The 24,489-nt window shown below is 43.2% G+C and overlaps 1 protein-coding gene and 1 long non-coding RNA gene across 6 annotated transcripts in view; one reads left to right on the forward strand and one right to left on the reverse strand.

Moving 5' to 3' along the window:
- LOC145359060 (uncharacterized) overlaps window positions 1-15,446 on the forward strand; it is an 84,767-nt gene extending 69,321 nt beyond the window's left edge. The window contains exon 3 of the long non-coding RNA XR_013889544.1: window positions 12,574-15,446. This is a non-coding gene — a long non-coding RNA (uncharacterized LOC145359060). The remainder of the gene's footprint in view (window positions 1-12,573) is intronic.
- Window positions 15,447-23,260: 7,814 nt separating this feature from the next.
- Window positions 23,261-24,489, reverse strand: part of LOC145359057 (zinc finger protein 652-like) — a 70,475-nt gene continuing 69,246 nt past the window's right edge. For all 5 annotated transcript variants that reach the window (XM_080213421.1, XM_080213424.1, XM_080213420.1 and 2 more), the window contains one exon: window positions 23,261-24,361. In XM_080213421.1, the coding sequence (XP_080069547.1) occupies window positions 23,880-24,361 (482 nt within the window). In that variant the 3' untranslated portion in view covers window positions 23,261-23,879. The remainder of the gene's footprint in view (window positions 24,362-24,489) is intronic.

The raw sequence follows: 24,489 nt of genomic DNA on the forward strand, positions 1-24,489 counted from the left end.
GACCAGTGAGTTTGACATCGGTGGTAGGAAAATTATTGGAAAAAATTCTTAGGGATAGGATGTATGAGCATTTGGAGCGTTGCAATCTGATTAGGGATACGCAACATGGCTTTGTTTGGGGGAGGTCTTGCCTTACGAATCTGGTGGAATTCTTCGAGGAGGTGACAAAAACAGTTGACGATGGGCGAGCTGTTGATGTCATCTATATGGATTTCAGTAAGGCGTTTGACAAAGTCCCTCACGGTAGGCTGGTAGAAAAGGTTAAGGTACATGGGATACAAGGACAGATAGCTAGGTGGATCAAAAACTGGCTGGGAAGTAGGAGACAGAGAGTAGTTGTCGAGGGGACCTTTTCTGGCTGGAGGCCAGTCACCAGTGGTGTGCCGCAGGGCTCAGTACTGGGACCTTTCCTCTTTGTAGTATATATAAACGACTTGGAAGAGGGCGTATGTGTTGTGATCAGCAAATTTGTGGATGACACCAAGATGGTTAAGATTGGCAGATACTAAGGAGGACTGTCAGGTGACACAGCAGGATATAGATAGGTTGGTATATTGGGCAGATAAATGGCAGATGGAACTTAATCCTGACAAATGCGAGGTGATGCATTTTGGAAGGAATAATGCAGGGAGGAGTTATGTGATAAAAGGTAGACTGATTAAGAGTATAGAGGTACAGAGGGACCTGGGAGTGCAGGTGCACAACTCTCTGAAGGTGTCGACACAGGTAGAGAAGGTCGTGAAGAAAGCTTATGGAATGCTAGCCTTTATAGGAAGGGGTATAGAGTATAAGAGCTGCCGTCTAATGCTTCAGTTGTACAGAACGTTGGTTAGACCGCGTTTGGAGTACTGTGTCCAGTTCTGGTCACCTTACGACCGGAAGGAAGTGGAGACCCTGGAGGGGGTGCAGAGGAGATTGACCAGGATGTTGCTTGGCATGGAAGGACTGAGTTACGAGTAAAGGTTGCAGAAACTGGGGCTCTTCTCCTTAGAAAGACGGAGATTAAGGGGGGATATGATAGAGGTATATAAAATACTGAAGGGAATAGACAGAGTAAACAGTGGTAGGCTTTTCCCTAGATTGGGGACAATTACGAGAGGTCACGATCTAAGGGTGAGGGGGGAGAAGTATAATTTGGATATAAGAGGAAGGTTTTTCCACGCAGAGGGTCGTGGGGGTATGGAACACGCTACCGAGTAGGGTGGTGGAGGCAGGCACATTGGACTTGTTTAAGGTTTACTTAGACAGACACATAAGAACATAAGAAATAGGAGCAGGAATAGGCCATCTAGCCCTTCGAGCCTGCCCCGCCATTCAATAAGATCATGGCTGATCTGTCGTGGCTCAGTTCCACATTCCCGCCCTCTCCCCATAACCCTTAATCCCCTCTCTTATCAAAAACCCATCAACCCGCTTCTTAAAAATATTTAGCGAGGTAGCCTCCACCACTTCAACGGGCAGAGAATTCCAGAGATTCACCACCCTTTGAGTGAAGAAATTCTTCCTCAACTCCGTTCTAAACCGCCCCCCCTTTATCTTGAGGCTGTGCCCCCTAGTCATACTGTCCTTTCTGAGCGGGAAGAGTCTCTCCACCTCTATCCTATCCATCCCATTCATCATCTTATATGTCTCAATGAGATCTCCCCTCATTCTTCTAAACTCTAACGAGTACAAGCCTAGTTTATTCAGCCTCTCCTCATAGCTCAACCCCGGCATCAGCCTAGTAAACCTCCTCTGCACTCCCTCCAAGGCCAAAATATCCTTGCGTAAGTACGGCGCCCAAAACTGCACACAGTACTCCAGCTGCGGCCTCACCAATGCCCTATACAGCCGCAGCAAGACCTCCCTACTTTTATATTCAATGCCCCTCGCTATGAAGGCCAGCATCCCATTCGCCTTCCTGACCACCTGCTGCACCTGCAAGCTGGGTTTTTGCGACTCATGCACAAGGACCCCGAGGTCCCTCTGCACCGTCGCCTGCTGCAGTTTTTCGCCACGTAAGTAATAATCCTTCCTACCATTATTCCTACCAACGTGGACCACCTCGCACTTGCCAACATTAAATTCCATTTGCCATTTCCTGGCCCATTCGCCCAGCCTATCTAGATCCTTCTGTAGACCCTCCACACCCTCCGCGCAATTTGCCGTTCCACCAATCTTGGTGTCATCAGCAAATTTCGACACCATACACTCGGTTCCCTCCTCCAGATCATCTATATAAATGCTAAATAGCTGAGGCCCCAGCACCGACCCCTGGGGCACTCCACTAGTCACCAACCGCCGATGGAGGGTTATAGTAGAGGGTATTAAATAGGGTCAGAGCCTCAGGACGACACTGGAAATGTAGTATTATATGTTAACGTATTGTCTTTTTATTCCACAGGGTCAGTCCACCTTGTTGTCAAACGAGGGGCATGCACACGGTGGGTCGTGCGTGGGCTGCTCTTGGAGGTTCCGGGAGTGGCCTAGTACTTCATGTCGTTGTGTGTGCTTAATCCTGGACCAGCAGATGGGCACTGCAACAGCTCAGTGACTATCACTGCTAGCTGTGCAGATACATGGACTTGGGCCTGTGTCTGTGGGAGTTTGCGCATTCTCCCTGTGGTTGCATGGGTTTCCTCCGGGCGCTCCGGTTTCCTCCCACACCCCAAAGATGTGCTCTTAGGCTGATTGGTGTACCAAATTGACACTATTCTCCCCTGAATCTGGCTACATTAGGGGTTCCACTCACATACACAGAGGGCAGGGTAGGTATGGGAAGATGCGGTGGCGCGGGCTAGTTAGGCCGAAGGGCCTGTTTCCCGTGCTGGGATGTTCTTTGTTCTTTATCCGCATATGCCTGAATGTTGAGCAGGATTTGCTGCATATAGACAGGACTTGTGGCATGTGGACAAAAACTGCTTCAGCAGCTGATGTGTTGTGAATGGTACTGACCGCTGTTCAATCATTACTGAACATCTCCCACCTCTGATCTAACACTGGAGGGAACGTCATTGCTGAAGGAGCTAAAATTGATTGGGCCAGGGCCCTAAGCAATTTCTGCACCAATGGCCTGGGGCTGAGATAGTTGACATCCAACACAACCACCTTCCTTTGTGTAATTCAGAAATATGTGCCAGCTATTTAGTCTGTGTATTGGACTTTGGAGCAGGATTAGGTAATTTGGCCCTTTGTATCTGCTGATCATGGCTGATCTGATTGTGGTGTGAACTCCACTTCCCTGTCTCCCATAACTCCTTTGATTTCCATGTCATTCAAAAATCTATCGACCTGAGCCTTGAAAAAAATCAGCCTCCCCTGCTTTCTGAGGAAGCAAATTCCATGTACTAATGGCCCTCTGACAGAAATAACTTCTCCTAATCTTTGTCTTAAAAAGGCGGTCTCTTATTCTTTATTGTATGCTCTTGTTCTAGACTTTCGTACTAGAGAAAACATCCTCCCAGTCAAATCCCCTCACGACCTTATGTGTTTCAATAAGGTCAACTCTCTTTCTCCTAAACTCAATGGGTATGGGTCAAACCTGTTCAACCTTTCTTCATAAGATAAGCCCTTCATCCCAGGAATGAGTCAAATAAACCTTCTCCAAATTGTTTCTATTTGGTAAACCATGCAGCCATCCATGCATTTAATTCGGCAAAGACAAATCAAAGCTTTTTGATTTATTTGTGCTGCAACATATAAAATATGAACATTTTAAAAAATATTTTTTGCTGCCCAACCACAGAGCTGAGTATTTTTTCCATTTTTGTCTGCCAGGATCAACAACAAAAACAGAACAGCTAGATAAATATCCGCTTAGGAACAAAATTAAAGGATAGATGGATGAGTATGTAGACTGAGATCATCAAATACTTCAATGCGCCACACCAATTGCTATGTTTTTCATTTTCATTGAGGGTGTTGCTGCCAAGGACAGCTTCTGGGGTTGGAACATAGAGACTTGATTTTTGTCCCATGGCCTGTAGTTTTACTTGATCACCTTTCAAGAGCACAGCATATTTATGTAGATTTCTGTTAGCTGACTGAGTAGGTGGAGCTGGAATTTGTGAAAAGATAGATTATGCATTGTTAGTGAATGGAATTGGATAAAATACTGTTTTCTAACTTCATGGTTTCTCATGTTTCTAAGCACATCTATCCCATTGATCAACAAATGGCAATGCACAGTGGTTAGCACCACTGCCTCTCAGTGCCATGGACTCAAGTTCGATATCCAGCTTAGATCATTCTCTGTGGAGTTTACACATTCTCCCCGTGTCTACGTGGGTTTCTCTGGGTGCTCTGGTTTTCTCCCACAGTCCAAAAGACATGCTGGTTAGGTGCATTGGCTATGCTAAGTTCTCCCTCAGTGTACCTGAACAGGTGCCAGAATGTGGCAACCAGGGGATTTTCACAGTAACTTCACTGCAGTATTAATGTAAGCCTGCTCATGACACTGATAAATAAACTTTAAACCAATAATACACTTGAAGCCTAACCTCAGAAGAGGTTATTGTATCTGTTTTTCATTTCCCACACCACAATCTTAAGTGACGTGACAGAAATTTCCAGTTTGTAGGCAAACATTTTTTCTGCACTGAGACAGAACAATCTAATTTCATAGAGTGCCAAGTAGAAAGAGGAAACATTTATCTTAAGTATCTGAGCCATGTTCAATCCTAGTTGCAGGGAAGAATATCATTGAATTATTCCACTATGTCATCCAGAATCCACAACATCTTATTTTGAAAAACACAAAATTACCAAGAAGTTTAGTATGATCAGAAATAGTCAGCACGGTTTTGTCAAGGGCAGGTCGTGCCTTACGAGCCTAGTTGAGTTCTTTGAAAATGGTGACTGAACACATTGACGAAGGAAGAGTGGTGGATGTGGCTTACATGGACTTCAGCAAGGCATTTGGTAAGGTCCTCCATGCAAGACTTCTTAAGAAGATGAGAGGGCATGGGATCCAAGGGGTTTTGGCCTTGTGGATCCAGAACTGGCTTGCCTGCACAAGGCAGAGAGTGGTAGTGGACGGGTCTTTTTCTGCATGGAGGTCAGTCACCAGTAGAGTGCCCCAGGGATCTGTTCTAGGACCCTTGCTGTTTGTCATTTTCATAAATGACCTGGATGAGGAAGTGGAGAGATGGGTTAGTAAGTTTGCCGATGATACGAAGGTTGGTGGTGTTGTGGATAGTCTGGAGGGATATCAGAAGTTGCAGCGTGACATAGATAGGATGCAAGACTGGGCGGAGAAGTGGCAGATGGACTTCAACGTGGATAAATGTGTAGTGGTCCATTTTGGCAGGACTAATGGGATGAAGGAGTACAATATCAAGGGTAGGAGTCTTAGCAGTGTTGAGGAGCAGAAGGATCTTGGGGTCTGGGTCCATAGGACTCTTAAGTTGGCTGCACAGGTGGAGGATGTGGTCAAGAAGGCATATGGTGTACTGGCCTTCATTAATCGAGGGATTGACTTTAGGAGTCGGGAGGTAATGCTGCAACTTTTTAAGACCCTTGTCAGACCCCGCTTGGAGTACTGTGTGCAGTTCTGGTCGCCTCACTACAGGAAGGATGTGGAAGCTATTGAAAGGGTGCCGAGGAGATTTACGAGGACGTTGCCTGGATTGGGAGGCATGCCTTATGAAGATAGGTTGAGGGAGCTAGGTCTCTTCTCCCTTGAGAGAGGAAGGTTGAGAGGTAACCTGATAGAGGTTTATAAAATGTTGAGCGGAATAGATAGGGTGGATTCTCAGAAGCTATTTCCCAGGGCTGAAATGGTCGCTACGAGAAGACGTAGGTTTAAGGTGCTGGGGAGCAAGTACAGAGGAGATGTTAGGGGTAAGTTTTTCACTCAGAGGGTGGTGAGTGAATGGAAATCGGCTGCCATCGGCGGTGGTAGAGGCGAACTCGCTGGGGCTTTTAAAAGACTTCTGGACGAGTACGTAGGATTTAATGGGATTGGGAGTTACAGATAGTTCTATAGCCTGGTAGGTATGGATATGATCGGTGCAACTTGTGGGCCGAAGGGCCTGTTTGTGCTGTAGTGTTCTATGTTCTAAGTCAGAAAACATTATAAGCGCAGGACTACAAACTAACCAACAGATTAGGTATAGATCTGTTTACTGTGTTACGGACAGGAAAGGTAAACTGAGCTTTGTTCTTTTCAACAACTGTCCATAAGCAGAAGGTGTCTTGGATGGCACAGAGGTTAGCACTGCTGCCCCACAGTGCCAGGGATCTGGGTTCAATTTCTGCCTTGCGTTACTGTCTGTCTGGAGTTTGCGTATTCTTCCCATGGCTGTGTGGGTTTCCTCCGGGTGCTCTGATTTCCTCCCAGTCTGAAAGACGTGCTGGTTAGGCACATTGACCCAAACAGGCACTGGAGTGTGGCGACTAGGGGATTTTCGCAGTAACTTCATTGCAGTGTTAATGTAAATCTTACTTGTGACCAATAAACTTTAAAAAAATATTTTTCAAATAAGTTGTGGTGTGTTTTCACAAACCCTCAGTTTGTGTGATTCAATTAATTCACTGAAAACTTACATTATCATTAACTCATAAGGTTATTTTATCCACATTGCAAACACTCTACCCCGAGTTTCAATATCCCACTTGACTACACACACACACACATACACACACACACAAAGTGGGGATAGAAAAAAAGAAAGTTTTACAACAATGAATTGTGATCATAAAAAAACCCACATGAATGAATACAAGTTCACATAATTATCAGTGTCCAGAGTCTGGTGATAAACTCTTTCACACAGAAGCTTGGGTTCAGATGGCTGAAGGCTGAAGTTGCAGCTGATACCACAAGGTGAAATTGGTACACAGACTAGATCAGTTCTACAGGTGATGTAGGAGATTTTCCAGCAGGGACAGGCTTCAATAGGTAGCCTGTTGTTCAGCCCTTTGTTCAATCCTTGATTAGATGTTAAACTGAGGATTTCTCAGTTCTTAAGGGAATATGGAAACTTCACAATGGTTACTTGAGTTATGTGGCCTTTCTACAAAATGATTTCAAAGTATCTGGAACTGGTTTTGATTTCAGGACTGATAATGTCCAAAAAAATTAGCTTTTGAAAGACTTACCATATATGTTGTTGGATCTCATGTCAGGAAACCAGTGTCTGGGCAGATCCTCTGACTCTGCTAGAGGGTAAACTTGTCAAGATGTGAGTGACATCCGTTGTCCCCTCAACAGTCCACTTTTGAAATGGACCTGGATAGACTCAGGTGTGAACAAGTCTTAATAGTTCTGCAAGACCCCTGATTTCCTAATTATAAGGTCCTTACAATTGGATGCGTGATTCCACTTTGGTGCAATGAGGTTTCTTTTGTTCTTGTAACTCTTGTTGGTAACTTCCAGAACAAAGGATCAATCCTGTTGTCACATGACTTGTAGCAGCCATTATTTTTGGTTCAACAAAGTCCATTTTTAAAATAGCAAAACACAATAAAGATTGCATCCATACAGTTTTAGATTTATTTTCATATCCGATTCACCTAACATATAGTTATAATCTTACGAATTAAGAGTCCGAGACATCTCAAAAGCCCTCAATGCAAGGCACAACCACATCATTGCAGCATAACAATGTTTCACAAATAGCAATAAAAAATGATCAACTTATCTCTTTTCTTCCCAATATTGAAGGTTGTATTAAGAATCTTTCCATACGTCCACAGCATTGAAAGATTTTAATGCTTTTATTAAAGAGCATCATGGACTCGTTAATGCCTATTTGAACCACTGGAACAGCATTAAGGCGGGGGGGGGGGGGGGGGGGGAGGTTTGATCAGTAATTATGAAGTTAGTACATTGTTTAAAACTCAGATACAGGTAGGTGAGACTTTGTTTCAATACCTCTCAGCAGTGTGGCAAAAGCCAGAGTGGTCGCCAAAATAATGCAGCCAGATCCTAATGTTGCATTTCATTTTCTTGCAAATGACTGGATCCTGCCAACAGCTAAACTACTTCAAGCCAAGACATTATTTAATTGAAAGCAACTAGAAACAAAAACCACAGATCTAAAACGTGAACATACTTCCATGACTTTATTTCCTATTACATCAATAGCCAGTCATACAAGATCATAAGCAGCTGGATGGCTTTTATTCCAGATCATATTTCTATGCAAGGTCTCAAAGTGACTTAAGTTGCTCTTCTCTAACAGTTTCAAATAAATTTTGCATTAAAAAATAGTGTTCAACATTGATAGTATTGTAGAAAATCTCCAAGCTAAAACCTCTAACATGCCTTGAAATAGATGTAATATGCCAAAAGCAGTTTGTTACCAGCTTGCAATGTAAGCAGTCAGTTGTTTAGCCCCATTCATGGTCACTGTATAAGTATTAGGAAACTGCTGTAACACGTTTGAACTTGTAGGGCTTATATGGTGCTTCATGACATGGTTATTATTAGCATTTCCCAGAATTGATTCTTAGCCAAATTGCAACTCAAAAAAATCATTCCCTTCCAAGATATGTAACTTTCAACCACGTACAAGAGCACTGATATTTTCAGGTTAATGGAGAAGGCCCCACATATTTCAATCACAGCTCCTTATAAATAACATTAGGGAGGGCCACTTCCTGCCCGGGAGATGGTCAAATTTACAATTGGCCGATAGATAGGAGGCTGCAGCTGGGGAGGCTTCAAAACTGCACCGAAAAGGGAGAAACAGGATCAGGGAAGCTGGTCGACTGGGGCTGAAGGAGGCTGAAAGATTATTCTGGGACCTGGTTGGAACAAATCTGCTTCTCCTGACTCACAAGTAGTAGGAGAGAACTATTTGACTTTGGGAAGCCTGAAACATCCACTGCAGAGCAGTGCCAGGAATCCTAGAACATAAGAACATAAGAAATAGGAGCAGGTGTAGGCCATCTAGCACCTCGAGCCCGCCCCGCCATTCAATAAGATCATGGCTGATCTGTCGTGGGTCAGTTCCACATTCCCGCCCTCTCCTCATAACCCTTAATCCCTATCAAAAACCTATCAACCCGCATCTTAAAAATATTGAGCGAGGCAGCCTCCACCACTTCAACGGGCAGAGAATTCCAGAGATTCACCACCCTTTGAGTGAAGAAGTTCCTCCTCAACTCCGTTCTAAACCGCACCCCCCTTTATCTTGAGGCTGTGCCCTCTAGTCCTACTGTCCTTTCTGAGTGGGAAAAGCCTCTCCACCTCTATCCTATCCATCCCATTCAACATCTTATACGTCTCAATGAGATCTCCCCTCATTCTTCTAAACTCTAACGAGTACAAGCCTAGTTTATTCAGCCTCTCCTCATAGCTCAATCCCTCAACTCCGGAATCAGCCTAGTAAACCTCCTCTGCACTCCCTCCAAGGCCAAAATATCCTTGCGTAAGTGCAGCGATCAAAACTGCACACAGTACTCCAGCTGCGGCCTCACCTGTGCCCTATACAGCTGCAGCAAGACCTCCCTACTTTTATATTCAATCCCCCTCGCTATGAAGGCCAGCATCCCATTTGCCTTCCTGGCCACCTGCTGCACCTGCAGGCTGGGTTTTTGTGACTCATGCACAAGGACCCCGAGGTCCCTCTGCACCATCGCATGCTGCAGTTTTTCGCCACGTAAGTAATAGTCCTTCCTATCATTATTCCTACCAAAGTGGACAACCTCACATTTGCCAACATTAAATTCCATTTGCTAGTTCCTGGCCCATTCGCCCAGCCTATCTAGATCCTTCTGCAGACTCTCCACACCCTCCGCACAATTTGCCGTTACACCAATCTTGGTGTCATCAGCATATTTCAACACCATACACTCGGTTCCCTCCTCCAGATCATCTATATAAATGGTGAATAGCTGAGGCCCCAGCACCGACCCCTGGGGCACTCCACTAGTCACCAACCGCCAATCCAAATAGCACCCATTGACCCCCACTCTCTGCCTCCTATCCTACAGGAAGGGATATCCTCCCACTTATTTAATTTGCAATGCCAATGAAATCATCAGACTGCAACTTTTATGTATTAATTAGGATTCCATCGGTGGCCTGAAAACTGCACTTCAAAAAATTATTTTTCTTTAAAACATGCAATTTAATTGAGAAATTTGACACTCATGAATGTAAATTTAGCTTTTCAGAAGCATCAAGGGGAGTTGATCAGTAATTACGAAGTTAGTACATTATTGAAAACTCAGTTGCTCTGAATTCACCAAGAGGATATTTTTTAAAAAAGAGGGTTTTTACTGCAAGACTAATGGCATAAAATGTCTTGGTAATTCAACTGATATCCATGGGGGTTGCAGTCTGGGGGTTCCTCATTACTGAATGCTCAAAGAAAGTCTATTTCAGGATTTCTGTATTATTTTGTATATATGGGCTAGGATTCTCCCAAAAAACTTAAGTGCCCAACAGACCGGAAAAAGGGAGAATCCCCTCCTGTTTTTTTTGGGCCCACTTAGTTTTGTGAATGTCCGGCACTGTGCGCATTACAGAGAGGTCAGTAGCTTGGTGCTGAGCGGGCCATTGTGCATGAGCCTATCTATAGTTGGAGACTGACACATACACAGTGGCACTCCCCCTCCTCCCAGCCAATCGCTGGCCTCCCAATATCTTCCCAACACCCCTCTCCAGATCACTAGTCTACTTGCAACCTCCCCTCCCCACCACCACACAATGGCCAGCCCCAATCCCTCCCCTACCAATCCCATTGCAGAGTGGCAGTAAGTCCCTCTATGGCAGCAGTGACACTGCCTGGTGTTAGGTGGGCAGTGCCAGCGTGCCCAATGGGCAGTGCTAGTGTTCCCCTTGGACACTGCCAGAGTGCCAGGCTGGCTGTGCCCAAGAGGCATCCCATGCCCCCAACCTCCTGGGTGGACTTCAGTGGTCTCTGTCCCCACCAGTGGGGTGAGCATATCTGTTGGTGGAAAGCAGTTGTAAACCCGCTGTTGGAACTTCTCCCAACGCAGAGAGAGACTAGCGGGCCTGCAGACTATAGTCCCGGGACAACTAATCATATGAAAATGATGATTTCCATGTGGTAATTGGCCCCACATTGGAAATCAGCATGGGGCTGATTACACAGTAAAAAATGGCCTAGGAGACTCGATCGGTCAAATGCTGATCACGAGACCTGCTAGCGGCCCTCTGCTGATGTTGGGCAGCACAAGGGCTGGGAGAATCCTGGTCAAGGAATCCAGAAATTGCTGTCAGTTTCAGTGGATTAATGGTGGCGAACGCTGGCAGCTTCATCATCAATACCACTACAAAATCATTGAATTATGAAATCTCCTATACATTGTTGGTTAGGGCTGCAGGGGAGGGGGGGGAGGGGGTTAGGGAATTCTGATGGCTCAATGGCCTGCACCCAAGTTCCCTGGCTTAGATCAATGGGGTGTCTCCTTCCAGAAAATTCTGCACTTCACGTCAGACAAAAACAAATTACACTGATACAAAATAAATTAAATACAAACTTGTATAGTCACAGTTACTGTGCCGGTTATATTATACTTTTTTTTATAGAACCAATTTAAAATAATAGTTCATACTAATGAACTGACATTTTGGTTTTGTTATTTCATTTCTGCACGAACAAATGTTCAATTATTGTATGTTCTGGTGACTTGCTTTGCAATTGAACGTCAACAGCTTATTTGCCACTTATAGAGAATAATTTTTCTTTGATTTATGCAGACAATGTTAGAGAAAAAAAAAGTGACTGTGATCTTGGTGCATTTTAATCATTTTCTCTGGAAACTGGGTTCTGACCCACTTCTGACTGGTTTCATTTTTCTTTCTCTTCAACAGCTATTAATAATCTTAAATTACAGAAGTTTCAGCAGCATTCACCTGTTGGCCACTAAGTTAAAGAACTCCGAATTTATTTCTTAGTGTCACAAGTAGGCTTACATTAACATTGCAATGAAGTTACTGTGAAAATCCCCTAGCGCCATACTCTGGCACCTGTTCTGGTACACTGAGGGAGAATTTAGCATGGCCAATGCCCCTAACCAGAGTGTCTTTCGGACTGTGGGAGGAAACCCACACAGACATGTGGAGAATGTGCAAACTCCACACAGACAGTGACCCAAGCCAGGAATCAAATCTAGGTCCCTGGCTCTGTGAGGCCATGATGTGGAGATGCCAGTGTTGGACAGAGGTAAGCACAGTAAGAAGTCTCACTGCTGGGAGGCAGCAGTGCTGACCATTGTGCCACTGTGCTGCTCTTGACTCAAAGTAGTTCATTGCTTGGAACTAAGTTATTTGAAAAGGGATTACCAAAGTGGGTGATGGTAATGTCAACTTAATATAATGAGACTAAAGCTTTGAGGTTAGAATTAAGACATTGTTAGTCAGTGTAAGGGGTTGGGGGGGGGGGGTGCGGTGGGGAGATTACAAAAAAGTAGCAAACTTCAGTGAAACATTCCAATTTCCAGTCAGATCATTTTGTACCTCGCAGAGTGTAAAATCTTACCTAAACATTTGGAACCACATAAAAGACACGCAACATACAAATAGATCTAATGAACTGACTATTTAATAGCAAACTAGCATAAAGCAAAGTCTTTACAAGCATTCAGGTTAATTAGCTTTTTTCTATTACCTTTCAGAGTTCATGCTGTTACAAGCACTGGGTCCTCCAGAATCAAATGAGAAGCATGAGGGGTATATCACCAGTCATAAAAGACAAAGTGCAGTTTGATGCAACAAAATTTATTAGTTTCAAACAGTAATACCTACTACTGAATGTTGAATTAGATCATCACTATGCTGAAAATGCAATTTGAGTTCATTGCCATAAATGGTGTGGATTCCTCCATGCATCAAGTTTTGCTTCCTACTACAAAGTGAAAAATAATCTGTCACATCAGAATGGGGAATACTCTGAATCAGCACAAGACTAATAGACAACGAGGTTGAGAAATGACAAATGTTGCGCTAGAAACTGCACATAACATTATTTTTATATTGCCAATATAGAAGAGAAAAAGAACACACAATTTCTTTGTGCCCTGTAACTTCCTCACAGTGGCAATCTCCGTACCAACTTACCTGCTCTTAAGGTGCTCATCTTGCTCATCCTTCCTGACTCAGGACGAGTGTGACCCAAGAAGCAAAGTGTATACCGGGCTTCAGCAGCAAAGTGCAAAAGGAGCGGAGTGAAGAAGATGCTTCCTCTTTTTAAAGTTAAAGTTTATTTATTAGTCACAAATAAGGCTTACATTAACACTGCAATGAAGTTACTGTGAAAGTCCCCAAGTTGGCATAGTCCAGCACCTGTTTGGGTCCATGCACCTAACCAGCACTATCTTTCAGAATGAGGGGGGAATCTGGAGCACTTGGAGGAAACCCACACAGACACAGGGAGAACATGTTAACTCCACACAGTGACCCAAGCCAGGAATCAAACCTGGGTCCCTGACACTGTGCTACCGTGCTGCTCGTTTTTCTGGCACTTGGTGGGAGGGGGTGATCACGCCAGTGTGGGATAGGGTAGGGTATCCTCTGGGGTGGTGGTGTGTCACATGCTGGGCTTAGTCAGCATCTTTAAAATAGTTACTTTGAAGTTAGGACAAGAACAGAGTACAGTGCAGGAACATGCCCTTTCGGCCCTTAAAGCCCATGCCGACCATGATACCCTATCTAAACAAATATACCCTTCTGTCCTTGGTCCATGTTCCTCTATTCCCTCCTGATTCATGTACCCATCCAGATGCCGCTTAAATGTTGCTAATGTGCCTGCTTCCATCGCATCCTCTGGCAGAGTGTTCCAGGCTACCACAACTCTCTGCATGAAAAACTTCCCCTACACATCTTCCTTAAATTTTCTCTCTTTCAGCTTGAACCTGTGCCCCCTTGTAATTGACAACTCCACCCTGGGGAAAAAGCTTCCGACTATCCAACCTGTCTATGCCTGGCATAATTTTGTAGACTTATCTCAAGTCTATCCTCAGCATCCATCTTTCCAGTGAAAACAATCCTAGTTTATTCAACTTCTCCTCATAGCCAATGCTCTCAAGACCAGACAACATCATGTGAACCTTCTCCAAAGCTTTCATGTCCTTCTGGTGGTGTGTTGACCAGAAAGTGCTTTTTTCCCTTCTAACTCTCTCAGAATAAGTAGGGAGTGTAAAACTGGCAGAACCATCCGAAGTTAGCAATTTTGTCAGATAGTTCCCAGCGCAGTGCAACTGTCCAGCTCTTCTGGACAATTGCGGGTAAACACTAACCTGAGAGCTTCTAAGGGGGATTCCCTAGCACACCTTTGGGGTACCCCCAAATTTGATGCTGGGGAGTCAGGAAGGTATGGACATAAGCTTCTGTTTTTGACATCATTAGTCTTGGTGTAAAAACCCTTGAATAAAGTTATGTGCTGGTGAATGAGAATAAACTGGGTTTCAATGGTGCACTAATTACTTGTGAACAACTTCTCTAGCCCAGAAAATCTAGTTTTATATTTGTCGAATGTCAAAGTTATCTATGCTATGCTGGAAAATTTCATTTTAAAAAATGCCAATGTTTTGCTTTCTGTAAAATTATAACCTAATGATAAAACCTCTCATTATTTCTTGGTTTGCTGTCTGTGAGACCTCTTCAAAGTGATTATCATGTTTGATGACATGATGGTTTATGGATGTCCAGTGATCCCCAATATTTATACCAGAGTGAAATGTTTTTCAGAATGAGGGAAGTCATTCACAAGAAATGTGAGTGGCATGGTGGCACAGTGGTTAGCACTGCTGCCTCACATCGCCAGGGACCCAAGTTCAACTCTAGCCTCAGGTCACTGTGTGGAGTTTCTCCCCCATATTGGCAAGGGTTTCCTCTGGGTGCTTCAGTTTCCTCCCACGGTACAAAGGTATGCGGGTTAGGTTGATCGGCCACGATAAATTGCCCCTTAGTGCCAGGGGAAGCAGCAGGGTAAATACATGAGGTCAAGAGGACAGGGTGTGGGTGGGATTGTTGTCAGTTCAGGCTGATGGGCCAGATGGCCTCCTTTTACACTGTAGGGATTCTATGCCGGGAAAGATTAAATGAGTGTTATATCTTTGTGGGGAGCTTTCTGTGACTTCAAAGTGCAAGTTCACTCACTTCGCCAGACAAAATCCAAGCCATTAGCTTGATAATCTTGTGTAATAATGAAGACGACACCCATCGTATGAGGACGGCCTCCACCAGGATCTTAGTCTGACATGAACCTAACTGTAACCCCCACGATTTGCCTGGGCTTGCAAAATCTCACTAACTGTCCTGGCTGGAGACAATTCACAACTCTTTAACCTGTGCTTAACCCTCTCTCCACTAGTTTTGTCTACACCTGTAATGACCTGATTACCTGTTAAGACTCGCATTCCAACCATTATCTTGCAAATTGAGTTGTGTCTATATATGTCCTGTTCACGAACACAACTAACTCTTCACTCACCTGATGAAAGAGCAGTGCTCTAAAAGCTTGTGCTACCAAATAAACCTGTTGGAATTTAACCTGGTGTTGAGAGACTTCTTACTGTGCATTAAACAGATTCTCCAGTTTTGTCTTTGGATACCACAGAATGAAACACATGAAGCAAATAAATGTGTTTCTTAATGCAAAATATATTTTAGACCAAGTTATTTATATTATTCCCAGTTCCTGTGGTGAGATTTATTCCATATTCTTCTCTTAATAGATGTGCCCACAGCATTGCCAAAATAAAATGCAGCTGAAAGACAAAAGAAGATTCAAAGTAAGGCATCAGAGGTTTATGTCATATGTAACTTTCTTATTACCTGTCCCAAGTGCTCATGCAGTCCATTATGGCATCAGTTTAAAATTAGAATTCAAGGGATACCACAGAATGAAACACATGAAGTTTTGAATAAAAGTTTCTGAACTTTTGAGCTCAACCTGAATATACATGTACATCAGAAGGTGCACCTGTAGAGAGGCAATCCTTCCAGATTCATATGGTCCTCCAGCCACTAGCAGGCATTAAACCAAACGAAATCACCTTCACTGCAGATTCAAATAACACAGCCCAGAAAGATTTATCCCATAATCTTTTCATGCTGATTTACTGTCTTCTCCAGGAAGGCTTGTACTGTCATGATGATTTTTCCCCAAATTTTCTTGGTATAAATTAAACATTTTATTAAATATTTTATTAAATATTGTAGATGTTATAAATATTTGACCACTACAAAACCAAAAGTTTCTACCTTTAGATTATCTTCATTCTTTCAGTAGTGATATCCTCCACACACTGCAGAATTTTGCCAATTCCACATTGTTGCAGACAGGCAAAAAACATTCAACAAGCTTACCTCTTGTACTGTTTGATGCCAACCAATTCAAAATACAAGCATGTTACCCACTAATCTTCTTCAGATCACTGGACTACAAAAGATCTCAGTACTCTGAAAAACAGCCTGACAAGTAAACACAAATCCAAATTTTAACCTTTTCTAAGGAAACTATAAGACAGACAATATTCATGTCACCGGACTGGTAATCCAAAGGCCTGGACTACTAATCCATGACAAAGTTCTGATTCCACTAAAATAGTTTGAAAATTTGAATTCATTTTTAAAAAGTATGCTGTGATAAAATCATAAAGCTGTTAAGATTGTTTTTAGAAAAGTATTTATCAATTCAGTCAGGTATTCAAAGAGGAATATAATATCCAAATCTAATAACATCATTATACTGTGAGGTTAAATTGTTAGCGATTGTATGTTCTGCGTAGAATCTATGTTTCTATCTGAACTGACAAGGTAAGGATAAAGCAAAAAGCACCCAAAAGAATGGGGCAGATCAAATTCCCAAATTGATATTCTTTATTAATAGTGGTTACACAATCACTTTGTAAGCCAAATATACAGGAAATTTTCTTCCTTTAGTGACTGTCATAGTATTTTACTGAAGAGGTCCTTGATAGTACCTTTGTTCCCAATTCCAATATTCTCAATCCTAAACAGGGAAATGAAACATTTTATCTCAATATGAGCAACCTATCAATCACAATCGTGCGGTTATATCTCAGGTGGTACACATGTTTTGAGGTATCCCTATGTTAAGCTCCTAGTGTTGTGTTTGTTATTAAGTTCATATGGTTACATGGTTTCAAGATATATGTTTTTGATCCAGGAGGGTAAATTTGATAATTCTCTGCAAGTGCACTCTAATCTATTCTAAAATCCAAGAACCATGAGCTAATGTAGGCATCATCCTCTGCATTCCTACTTTTTCTGGAGGTGTGTCTCATCTGATAGATGTGTTTTCCAAGTGCTCTGATTATGTCCTGCATATGTATTGTCACAATCTGACGTTCTTCGAATTCCCCTTGCTCTAATCGAAAATGATTCTAAACAAAATGAACAATTTACTCTTTACCAATCTCAGTATGTTCCAATCGCCTTTAACCTCTCCTGTGTAATTCCAATTTTCCATTCTTCCTGCATTATCCAGTGTACCTCTTCTCTGGTGACTATAATTCCTCCCTCCCCACAAAACCCAGGTTCCTCCTTCCCTTTTATTTCCCGATTCACAGCTATTTTTGGAATGTTATTTGTACCCAAAATACTTGTCCAATTCATCTGCCATCACCTTAGTTTCCAGATTCACATTCTATAGGACCAATGCTCACTTTGATAACTTTTTAAAAAAAATAACTCATACTATTTACCTTTATATTTCTAGCTATATGGGGTGTCAGGGAGGGGTAGTACCTCTGGTGGGGGAACATGTCACATCCTTTTCAGGGCGGTTTGTCCACCCTTTGTTCCCACTGGCACACAGCTGTCACCTGTGGCTCCCCACAGCTTTTTGCATGCGACAGCGGCCACAGTCTGGGCAACGGCTTCAATAAGCCGGCTAAACCAGGTGAGGGTAGCCAACGGGTCTCCTCCCTTGGTGAGATAAGGAGATGTCTATCCCAGCATGTGAAGGCAGACTCTGGCAGATTGAGCGGACGAGACTAATGGAAGGTCCGATGGTCAAGAAGGCGGTCTCTGCAAGCGTCGTGGAACACAAAGCGCAGGACAAGATACAGAAGACGTCCTGGTCATCCACTACACCTAGTCCCATCTCCAGCTGTCTTGACTCATATCTTGCCACTGGATCCAGATGGGAATTGGGAAAAGAGACGCAGCGCAACTCTCCCTCACTTTAATCCAAATCAAGTCTTGACACCATCATCATCCTGTTCAATCTTTGAAGCCCTGTGGCAATGGGCGAGCGACGAAGCAGCAGGTGTGGATACACTGGGAGCTGAAGTCACGGACCTGCACACAGGCGGCTCAGGTCTAATGGTTGTTTTCTGCTGACTGAAACAGCAGTGAAACTCGGTGTCTACCTGGGCGACTCAGCAGTCCTCTTCAGGAGCACACTGCTCACCTCCTTAGAACGAGAAAGGGGTTAGAAAAAGTGCCCTAAACATTGCCTGCTTCACTACACCCTGGCCAGTTTACCACGGCTGATGGGGATCCCATCTTGCAGTCGAACAAAACACAAGGTGACACTGCTCACCACTGGCACTTGGAACATGCTCAAGCTTTTGGACAACCCTACAGCAGACAGACCAGAGAGAAGAACAGCCTTAGTTGCCAGAGAGCTTGCAAGATACAACACTGACATTGCAGCCCTGAGTGAAACTCGTCTTGCCAAATGTAGGTTAGTTGACTGAAACTGGAGGTGGATACACTTTTCTGCAGCGGTTGTGACAGCAATGGGCGGTGTGATGCTGGAATTGGATTAGCTGCCAGGAGTCACCTTGTTCAGAAACTTGCTAGTCTACCCAAGGGTGTGAACGACCGGCTTACGATATTACAGCTTCCATTACAGAACGGGAGTCAAGCCACCCTGATCAACACCTATGACCCCACAATGAACAACAAGTTCTATGAAGAACTAGACACCCTACTTTCAACAGCGAGCAGTACCGACAAGCTGATCTTGCTTGGCAATTTCAATGCAAGAGTAGGGTGTGACTTTGCAACCTGGCAGGGTGTCATTGGGAGGCATGGAGTGGGCAAGTGTAACAGTAACGGCCTACTCTTAATGAAGACCTGTGCAGCGCATAACCTCCTCATCACCAACACAACCTTCCGTCTGCCTACCCGTAACAAGACCTCCTGGATGCACCCCCGCTCTAAGCGCTAGCATCTTATCGACTATGTCATTGTCAGGAGAAAAGACAAGCATGGTGTTAGAATGACCAAAACCATGTGTGGTGCTGACTGCTGGACAGATCACAGGCTCATTGTCTCCAAAATGAGGCTCTGTATCAGACCCCAAGAGGCGACCACAAGGAAGCAAGGTTATGAAAAGAACCAATGCGGCCAAGCTAAAGAACCCCAACATAGCTTCAGCACTGGCTGAAGACTTAAAAATCAAGTTTGCTGACGTACACCTCACAGGCAGCACCAAGGACGACTGGGAACACTTCAGGGGTGCTGTCCATTCATCTGCACTGAAGATGTTCAGGCCCTCTACCTGCCAGCAGCATGACTGGTTCAATGAGAATGATGAGGAGTTACAGGCTCTACTTTTGAAAAGCACCATCTTCATCAGGCCTGTCAGAATGACCCATCATCTGCTGCTAAGAAAAATGCTTTTACCAGTACTCAGGACAGTTCAGAATAAACTGTAAAATGCAAGATGCCTGGCTGAGCACCAAAGCAGATGAAAAACAGGGATATGCTAACAGAAACGACTTGAAACAGTTCTATAAAGCCCTCAGCACTCTCTACGTACCTCAATCTTGTGGGATATTCCCCCCCACTCCTGACTACAGATGGTACAACTTTCATTACAGAGAGGGCTCAGATCCTGCAGAGATGGGCTGAACACTGAAACCATCCCAACCAACCGTCATCTATTAACAATGAGGCAATAGACAGGATTCCCCAGATCAACAGCACCACGGATGACCCACCAGTAGTAGCTGAAGTCATGAAAGCTATCCAGTGGCAACGCTCCAGGGGCAGATACCATACCCACAGAGATCTACAAAGCTGCTGGTCCTGTACTTATTGAGAAGCTCACCGAGTTGTTCCAGTCCCTTGGATCCATCCCTCAGCAACTTAAAGATGCTTTCATCATACACCTCTACAAGAGGAAGAACAATTGGCAAGTATGCGACAACTGAGGAATCTCACTGCTCCCCATCACAGGAAAAACCCTCGCAAGAGTCCTGTTAAATCGTCTGGTCACTCATCTGGAGCTGGACCTGCTTCCAGAGTCACAGTGCAGCTTCCGCAAAGGTCACGGGACTACTGACATGATTTTTGCTGCACGCCAACTTCAGGAGAAGTGTCAGGAGCAGAATCGCGAGCTCTACACAACCTTTGTTGATCTTGGAAAAGCCTTCAACACTGTCAGCCGACAAGGCCTGTGGAGGATCATGTCAAAGTTTGGCTGCCTCCCCAAATTCATTCAGATGGTACGCCAGTTCCCATGATGGCCAGCATACTGGATGGTGGAGAATCCTCTGAGGCATTCCCAGTCACCAATGGTGTCAAACAGGGCTGTGTGCTCGCACCCACACTGTTCAGCATGATGTTTACTACCATGCTGAATGATGCCTTCCAGGACAGTGTTGCTGGAATCAGCCTCAAGTACAGAGTGGATGGGAAGTTCTTCAACCTGAGGGGACTTCAAGCTGTTACTATAGTGAAAGAGACTGTTCTGAGAGACTTCCTCTTTACCGATGACTGTGCCCTGTATATTGGCTCAGAGCCAGAGATGTAAGTCAGTACAGACAAATTTTCCACAGCTTGTGACAACTTTGGAGTCATCGTCAACATTAAAAACATCGAAGTCATGCACCAGCCTGCTCCTCATGCACCGTATGCAGAACGCATAATCACAATCAAAGGGCAGGAAGTATAGGCAGTGGACCAGTTCACTTATCTCAGCAGCACCCTCTCCAAGCAGTGACTATTGATACAGAAGTTAACTGCGGAATAGCAAAGGCAAGTTCGGGGAACGTTGAAGAATCAGCCCAACAACTGAAGGTCCACAGCACCGTGGTACTCACTACCCTCCTGTATGCCTGTGAAACATGGACTATGTATCGAAGACATGCAAGACAGCTCAATCATTTCCACATGACTTGTCTTCGCAGAATACTACGCATCAGATGACAAGACAAAGTATCAGACACTGAAGTTCTCTCTACAGCAAGTCTACCATCAGTCCACACACTGCTGATGAGAGCACGGACCAGTGGACAGGTCACGCCATCCGTATGCCAGACGAGCACATACCCAAGCAGCTCCTTTTTGGGGAAATCTCTGCTGGAAGATGCTTGCATAGAGGGCAGAAGAAACATTTCAAAGACACACTCAAGGCCTCCCTGAAGTCGCTTGACATGGGCACGACTACCTGAGAAACGCTGGCACAAAACCACCCTACCTGGCGTTGCCTCATCCATAAGGGCTGTCAAGCTTGCGAAGCAAGGTGCACTACTGAAGCACAATTTAAGTGCAAGCTGTGCAAGTCCAGAGCCACCAGCGCATCAACTACACAGTGTTTACACAAGTCTGTCCAATATGTGCCAGGTCATTCTGTGCCCGAAATGGTCTGATCAGTCATCTTCGGACACATCGCATCCAGCCTCAAAATGACTAATGGTGTCAAGGTCCTCATCGATGACAATGGACAAACAACATATTTCTAGCTAGCTTTTGTCTTGTAATGTTTCCTTCCTTATCAATCTTTTGGTCATTCTTTGCTATAATCTTTCCAATCTTCTGACCTGTCACCCATTTTGTGCAATAATATGCTTTTTAAAATAATACTAAATATGAAAATATTAAAGTTTATTGAATAAAAGAAAAAAGAACACAGACTTCACCACTTCAAAATCTTTGTGCCGATAGGAATTCTGCCTCTGCTCCCAAAAGCACACACCACTATCTGGTTCCTGCACTGACAGGAATTTTGCTTGTCCCCAGGAACAGTATTTCACTAATACACAGCACTAACCTGTCCTTATGGTGACTGGAATTCTGCCTCTGCCTGGGAGTAGTGTTTTACTACTGGTTCTCATGCTGACAGGAATATTGCCTACCACCCAGAACATACAACACAACCAGTTTCCCTTTCACTTGGTGTACATAAACAAAATGGTCCCTGAAACCCCCTTTTATAACCAATTCTGGCATCACATCACACCTTGATCCAAAGTTGTTGTTAATAGTGAATAATACTGTAAGGGTGAATTTCACTGGATTTGGCTATTTGTGCACATTACCTTAAATACAAGAAGGCAGATTATTTGCAACCTTTATTTTAAACTGAACAGACTCCTTATTCATCAGGGGCACTTTACAAAATTAATCAAGCCGAGTTTGTTTTGATAGGGACCTGGTCAGAAAAAAAGTGTTTCCTACAGATGCTCAACATGTTCAAAATACAGATATGAATGTTAGTAGAGAAACAAATGTACAGAATCCAAAACTTATTAACTACCTAATTAATTATTTATTCCTCACAGGGTACTTTTAAGAATCATCTGTTGCTACATTACAGTACTAATGATGTAGTGTGCTGCAATTATAATCTGGCAGTGGATATTTGACTCACAAAATGCCACTTTTTTTGGTTAATAGCCAAAATTCTCCATTCAGTACATCCCACCACTGCGAGTGGAGAATTTGGCACTCAGCCAAATCTCCTCTCTCAGCAGTGGGACCAAAGAATCCCAGCTGCAGAAGATGTTGGAGAATTCCAGCCAATCTGTTCATACAAACCGGCAACTTGACCTCATTAGCCTGACTGAAAATACACGTATCGTAAAAACCTCTAAAAATGGTTAAGCAGGCAAAAGAACTTCTAATAAAATAAAACTTAAAATTTAGGCCATCTTACACATCCACTATTGGGAAAGCATGGATGTCCAAAATTAAGTTAACATTTTTCATATAATGTTTAAAACTCGTTGCTTTGTCTGCATTTTCCCTTAAACAAAAACTATTAAAATTAATGCAGAAGTCAAGGTTTTTCTGTAGAATTGAGAAACACAAATTTGGGTCCTTGTAATTGGAATAAAGGTGCGCGTATAATAATTATAGTGACTTTAAAATGTGTCAACAAAATATCTTTTTTACAATTTGTTTTGCATTAGACTCTGTACCCTTGATTTACAGAGGATATCTAGAACAAATAACTCAAATATATGCACAAGTCATCTGAAGTTATCCTACTTTTAAAATTTCAATAGAATATGACATCTCCGCTGAAAAGTTTTGGAATAAATATGCTCAATATTTTAAAACTGAATTATATATGCAACAACTACAAGAACAAAAATATAATTATTACAATTATTTAATGACATACAATAATATCTTAGAATTATTTCTAAATATTCTACAGACATTTAAAAACTTTTTTTAGTTACATGAAAGACATTTGAATTCTCCATAATGCTTCATATGGACAGGTTAAACTAGAACATGATCTAGTCTTAACTAGCTTCAGAAAATTCCTTGCAGCACAGTGATAGTATGTAATGCTCTTATGTCTCAATAGAAATGAAATTACTTAATTTAGTAGATTAAATTTCCCCAGAATATTTTATCAATGCAGTAGAAATAAGCATACTTCCTTAATGCAAAAGGAATAGTCCAATATAAAAAAAGCACATCTTATTAACATATGATATGACAAAACTGGATACATCTGAATTCCTTAAAAAAATGATAAAACCTTAGTCCACTGTATACAGACAGTTTAGTTGTTTTACACAATAGATTTGATAAAAATTGCTTTGCTAGTTCTACAACTGCAATAAGTACATTGAAGTTTAGTAAAATAATATTTGTAGTTCACCATGATTGCTCAGTCTTTGCTTTGCTGTTTAGTGCACAGTTAATAGGAGTATCGCTAAACATTCGGCACAGCTTAAAGTAAAATTAAAATATCCAAGTTTCAGTGATGGTGGCTTCCACCTGCTGCAGTGTTTTTTTCAGAAATATGGTGCAGGAAAGTGCTCTCACTTTGGCATCTATGGTTCACTGCTTCAGCATTGAAAAGGGCTGGTGGAGGTGGTAGATGTGCAACAGCTGGAATTGAAAACGTATGATGATGGGGATGAAGATGTAGATGAGAAAGTGGATGTGGCATTGGCCGAGGAGGAAGTGAGCTGAGAGAGCTTATGGTGACTGGTGGAGGTGGGGTTGTGGGTGTGGCAGCGAAAGAGGCAGGGGTGGAAGAAGGTGGGAAGTTGACAGGGCTGGTGACCCGGAAACACTTCTCTTTGTGAGCTTTCAACATGTTGGAGAACCGGAATCGTTGACCACAAACATCACAAGGATATGGTTTCTCCCCAGTGTGGGTTCTGCGATGGCGTTTCATATTTGGTCGGCTTGTGAAACTTTTGCCACAGATTTCACAGATAAATGGCTTTTCCCCTGGAAAGATAAATACACAGATTACAAAAATAATTTACAGATAATTTTGACTGACTAAAATATCTTTCAAAATCTGTACAAGTGTGCCATTCTCCAAATAATAAGCCAGCATTCACTTAAACGGACAC

This window comes from Carcharhinus amblyrhynchos, chromosome 27 (assembly GCF_965287045.1).
Source record: "Carcharhinus amblyrhynchos chromosome 27, sCarAmb.v2.hapA, whole genome shotgun sequence".
Lineage (NCBI taxonomy): Eukaryota > Metazoa > Chordata > Chondrichthyes > Carcharhiniformes > Carcharhinidae > Carcharhinus > Carcharhinus amblyrhynchos.